General features: G+C 40.3%; 1 protein-coding gene across 1 annotated transcript; it reads left to right on the top strand.

Moving 5' to 3' along the window:
- Positions 1 to 317: 317 nt before the first annotated feature.
- SMIM28 (small integral membrane protein 28) lies at positions 318 to 4604 on the top strand (the record flags this gene model as incomplete). The annotated part of the gene is made up of 2 exons (XM_080616544.1): positions 318 to 428; positions 4206 to 4604. 2 exons carry the CDS (start codon positions 318 to 320, stop codon positions 4602 to 4604), a joined length of 510 nt encoding a protein of 169 aa, XP_080472670.1.
- Positions 4605 to 5396: the final 792 nt, after the last annotated feature.

The following is a 5396-nucleotide window of genomic DNA, read 5'->3' as shown; positions in this document are numbered from 1 at the left end:
ACTCTCCAATCAGAGCACTATCAGCCCCAGCTCTCAGATACCTGATGCCAGCTTTGCTGGTAATGTAGGCCACCGAAGCAAATCCAGAGAGATTGAGTTGGAAGTGGAGAGAGGCTCTATTTGCTTGGCTTCCCGATGATGGGGGGGGGGAGGTGTCTAACTTCTTTTTTTTCTTTTCCACTGTAAATAGGATATCATTTAAGAAGGATCATTAGCTGAGAGCAGCCCAGCTCGATCAAGGCTGGGAGGCGGGGACGCAGTTGCAAGCAGTGAAGCAAGGTGGAGGCACGAAGACAGGAGACCAGGTTAACGAAAGCATGAGGTGGCTCTTAAGCAGCAGCTGGAGGAAATTTGGACATGCTGACAGGGGAAACTATGACTGGCTAAACAGTGAACCAGGTGGGCCACTTCTGGAAACAGAGCTTCAGGTCGGTACCCCCTGGTTGTCTCTGTGGCATGTCCTTTGACTTTGCATGTGTGTGTATGTCTGTGTAACATCTCAGTGTATAGCATAGAGAAAATACCTGGGTATTGATACATATCAAAGCAGAACTGCTTAATTACATAGAGTCAGAGCATTTACTTACTGCCGACAAGTTGCTTTAAACATATTTGTGAGAAAAGAAGAACTGTAGATGGAAAAATCTTACTGGGGCAGCAGGTAAAGAAGTTTAATTATTTCTTTTAGGCATAATGAATTATCTTATTCCTTCATTTCCTTTCTTTTAAATGCATGTTTACGCTTTGGATCTGGTCCCATGAAGCCTTTCTGCAGATGTTAAGTCAGTAGCAGTCAGCAACAAACTCTCTTGTTCACTAAGCTGTGCACTGATTACTTCTGCGAGAGAGGATCACATGCAGGCAAATGGGGGGAGGGAAGTAGCCCTCAGAGATAAAAACACAGCCTGCCTTTCTGGCTTTGGCTGGGATACAGTGAAAGGGTTTCTCTGATCAGAAATCATAATTTAAGGCACACATATATCCCCAGTAAATACCTGAGTCAAGTAGCATTAGCTAATGAACTGGCCACACTACTTAGCTGGGATATCAAGTGTCTAGTTTTAAAATAGAAAAGGGTAGGAGTACATGTGTGGGGGTCATAACAGGAGAAAAAAATAGTTTTTAAATGCCTCTACAATTTTAACGAAGTCTACTTCACCAGTAACACTGCCAGCATCAGAATAGCAATAGCAAGGTCTTTACACCTTCAGACTGGTTTTGCCTGACAGTGAGAAACAAACAGCAGAGTTAGATGCTAACAAGTATCTAAGAATTCTGTATAAATCTAGGCTCACTTTAAAATTGTGTGTCATTATCAATATATGCAAAAACACAGCAAAATGTTTTTCTATTTGCCAGATTTATAAGGTTTTGCTTTTTACAAGCAATAATGAAGCAGCTTTAAGAAGCAAGCACCTATTCACAGACCACAGCCTAATGACTTCAAAGCAGACTTTGTTCCAAATCCACTGAAAACATTTCAGAAGTATTGGTTTCCTGATTCAACTTCAAAAGATATTAGTATAAATATGGGCTATATTAATAAAAACAAGTGTAATAAAGTTCTAAGTAGCCTATCAAATCATTAACATAATAAATCTCAGCACCAATCAAACAATCACTTCAATGGGAATGTCAGCAAAATAAACTTTAATTTTATTACCCTTATACAAAAGCTCTCTTTAAACTAATGTTTGGCCTTATTAGGTCATTCCCTTCCAATCCAGGTAGGAGGCTCCTTTTGTCTAGACAGGGAGTTCAATTTTAAACCCATTCCATTACTCATCATGGAAATACCAAACAACTCGGCTGCACTCCGCATTCCATTCCTTTACCAACAGGCACAAGTTAAAAAGCTCATCTAAACTGATACGGTTCATGTAATCTGTAAGCTGGCAACTGTACATGCTCAGCATGTTAGAAAAATATAGGCAGACAGACTACCAATGAAAGGCTTTACTACTTCTAGTCTGTGCTCAGTCTGGGAAAACTGACCCTCTGCTTCAGTCCCTACAAAGGTATAAATGAAAGAAAGTGAATAAATGTGTATTTGCAATGGCCAAACCATCCTACTAAAATCAGTTCTGGGGAAAAAAAAAAAAAAGAGGACTTTTTAGAACCATAATCCCTTTTACCCCTATGCCTTTGTCCGCCTTTCTCTTTATAAAGGGTCCCTGCACTTCTGTGTCTGCAACTTATTTCACGCTGGGAGTTGTAGCCTTATTTTCATCAATTATAAACCTGACAATAATGCCTGTGATGACACAGGCAGAGCACACTGACCTTCAGTGTAGCAGCAGCATCAAAACTAAACCAGTCAAAAGAACATCACCAAGTAATTCCCTTAGTCACTTCATATGCTCCGTTTGAAAACTTCAAACTTTGAAAAAACTTTGAAAACTTGGTTAAACAGTAGAGGATTTTACTTTCTTTAGTTGATTCTAAAGATTTACTATAAGCGTATTGGTAACACAACAGCATCCATGAGCCTCAATATATATAGTGCTCAAACACAATAGTGAATGCATTTTCTCATTTTCCTGTAAAGTGCCTTATGCACCTCAAAAGACACTAAAAAAGTGCTAACAAACTTCAAAAAACAAAAATCCCCTCATTTTTAAAAGGATTTAACATCTGCATTAGAATAATAGCTGAACAGTTTCTTTCAACTCTGCTGTTTCCTGGAGCTCATTTAATGGTCAGGTATGACAACAGCTTGTACTGCCAGAAACTCTTTAATAAGAAATGATCAGTAAATATGAAATAGTTCTTTAGTGTGCATTTTTGTGGTAAAAGACAGCTGGGGAAAACAGCTTAATAGCTAACCCACAAAAGTTTCAATGTACTTTAAACTTACCTTAATGGGCTTGGCTTTAGACCCAAAATACCTCAGGAAAAAAAAAAAAAAAAGCAGACATCTTCACTGCACTATTTGTTAGAAGTCAAAACCTATTTACTTTATTTTTCTTAGGCATGACCACATACTAAAAATTTCATGATATGACAACAACGCAGGGAGGTAACAAATACCTGATAGACAATCAGTTGAACATAGGTTACAATGTGATTTTGTAGCTAAAGGAATGACCATGATTCTTGGAAGAATAAGCAGAGAAAGTTTTCATAGACCAAGAAGGGGATATTAGAGTTCCGGGCCCTTTTCACAGAGCCATTACTGCCAACAGCCCATTTGCATCCCTGCTTCCAAATGCTTTGAGGAAAGAACCACTTGAACTCTCCTCACTTGCAAAGCTGCCTTTGTTCAAAATAAAGGAAATCTGATCCATTGACCTGTTCAGTCTCACCATGAAAATGTGAAAAAGCCATCTTATTACAGTCTCCAAGTACTTCAAGGGAATGAGTTGATAATAAACAAAATTTTAGTGTTTGGGTTTTTCCCCACTCTCTTGACTAGTCTCTAAATGAGATCCAGTTATTATAAGCTAGAGCTAGACAGAGTCAGACTGGAAATTGGACATTTTTGGGGCTACATTTTGCAGGACACAAAGCTGTCACAGCAGTCATAGAACCAGAAGTTATTTTTCTACAGTTTTAAAACTATTCTGGCATAGCTGGCAGAACAAGCTCAAGAAAGAGCCCAAGTCCAGGCTGTTCTGACACACGGTGTTTTACCTGGAGCTGGCCTGTAAAGTTAGAATAGCCCAAACAATAGGTATTGTAGTAGGTCCTGATGAAAGGAGTAGCCGTCGTAATATTTGTTCTCTAAAGTAAACAGTACAGTTTTCTAAATGCAAACAAACACTAGGAGGTGGATCACCAGCCCTATTCCTTTGCAATTGGCTGTTCTCCCTAGCTTTAAGAGCTTGACTAATCTCCCACAAAAAGGACAGGTCCTGGTATAATCCAGGAGTAATAAAACCTCATACCAAAATACATACAAATCCATGTTATTGGGTTTTTTTCCCCACTGGAGACAGGGTTTCCTAGAAACCCACCACTCTTTGCAACTTCTCAATTTATTTTGTCATAATTGTAATTTGTTTTAGTGGATCAGTAAACAGAATCCAGCAATTTATAAATCTGCAAAACATATTGCTTGAATATCCCTAAGGCAGTCAGAAAGTAATTTGGAAAAGCAACTGCTACATCATAGCAGGGGAGATGGAGCATGTATCTTTTATTTTTCCTCCCTCATTAAGAGGTCTCCAGGAATCCCACACACTACTTATTTGCTTTGATTACAGAGCAGTCAACAGACAAGCTCAACCAAAGACGACATAGAACCATTTCTGTGCATCATATTGCCTGCCACCATGATGCTCTTCCTGGCATTCCTGCTGCTCTTCCTGTACCGCCGTTGCCAGCGCCCCACTCCACAGGGCCAGATCTTCAGCATCAACCTCCCTGAGGCCCTGCCCGAGCATGATGTGTCCAATTTCCTTTCCGTACTGCCCTGGAACAGTGAACAGAGCTTCCACTACTCCACTTTGCTCCCTGATGCCACATTCCTCACTGTGTGCTTGCCTCCATCCTACGAGGAGGCCACAATGAAGACTTCTATAGATGAAGCTCACACTGAGCTCTCTCCAGACCCAGTGCCTCCTTACGAAGAGAGCACACTGCAGTCCAACAGTGCCAAATAAACTTCCTACGGAAGCACCTTAGCTGAAGCATGCAGCCCCTCAAGGCACAAACATGGAACTGCTATATGGCCTTTAAAATTTGCAAGAAGATTCCAAGCAAGGCGCCAAACCAGTGAAATAATGAAAGAAGAAACTTGGAGTAACAGGGAATGAGCCTCTTCACCTCATTCTAGGGTTTTCTACTTTTCCTTTGTTGCAAGCAAATACACACAGCGTAGCACCAAATCAGTCCCAGACTGGTAACATGGGTATTACAGTTAAAAAAGCGTGTCACACACAAATTAAACTTAAGGACAAGTGGAAATCTGTTCCTCTGCAATCCCTCAGCTACAAGGAAACATCAATTATGCTATAGATTCACCAGTCACGAAAAGGGGTTTTAGCATATACCTGTTCCAGTTTGTTTTTTTCTTTTTTATGTGTTTATTTTTAAGTGAATTTCTAGCAATCCTAACTATTTCGGATTCACTCCATCTGTGTGTGTTAACATCACATCATTCCGCAGTGCTCCGGAATGATCACAACAGATCTCAGGAAAGGAGATAAATATGTCACCTCTACAAAATTTCCAGCAATTGTCCCCAAAGGTTCAAATGTGTGCTATGGATAAAGGCTGTCTTATCACAGCTGAACAATCAGGATAGCTAGAGAAGACCTGATCATTCTGGGTGAGGAAGACTCCAGAGCACACAAGAGCACACTCACACTGTCGCTCCAAGCTACTTGCCCAGGTCTGCAAGGTCCCGATATTCCAGGCTACTGCCTTGACTTCTTTTCCAATATACAAGTCTA

This window comes from Psittacula echo (assembly GCF_963264785.1).
Source record: "Psittacula echo genome assembly, chromosome: 4".
Classification (NCBI taxonomy): Eukaryota; Metazoa; Chordata; class Aves; order Psittaciformes; family Psittacidae; genus Psittacula; species Psittacula echo.
Note: the sequence above shows the minus strand (reverse complement) of the source record. Positions and strands in the feature narration are given on the sequence as shown.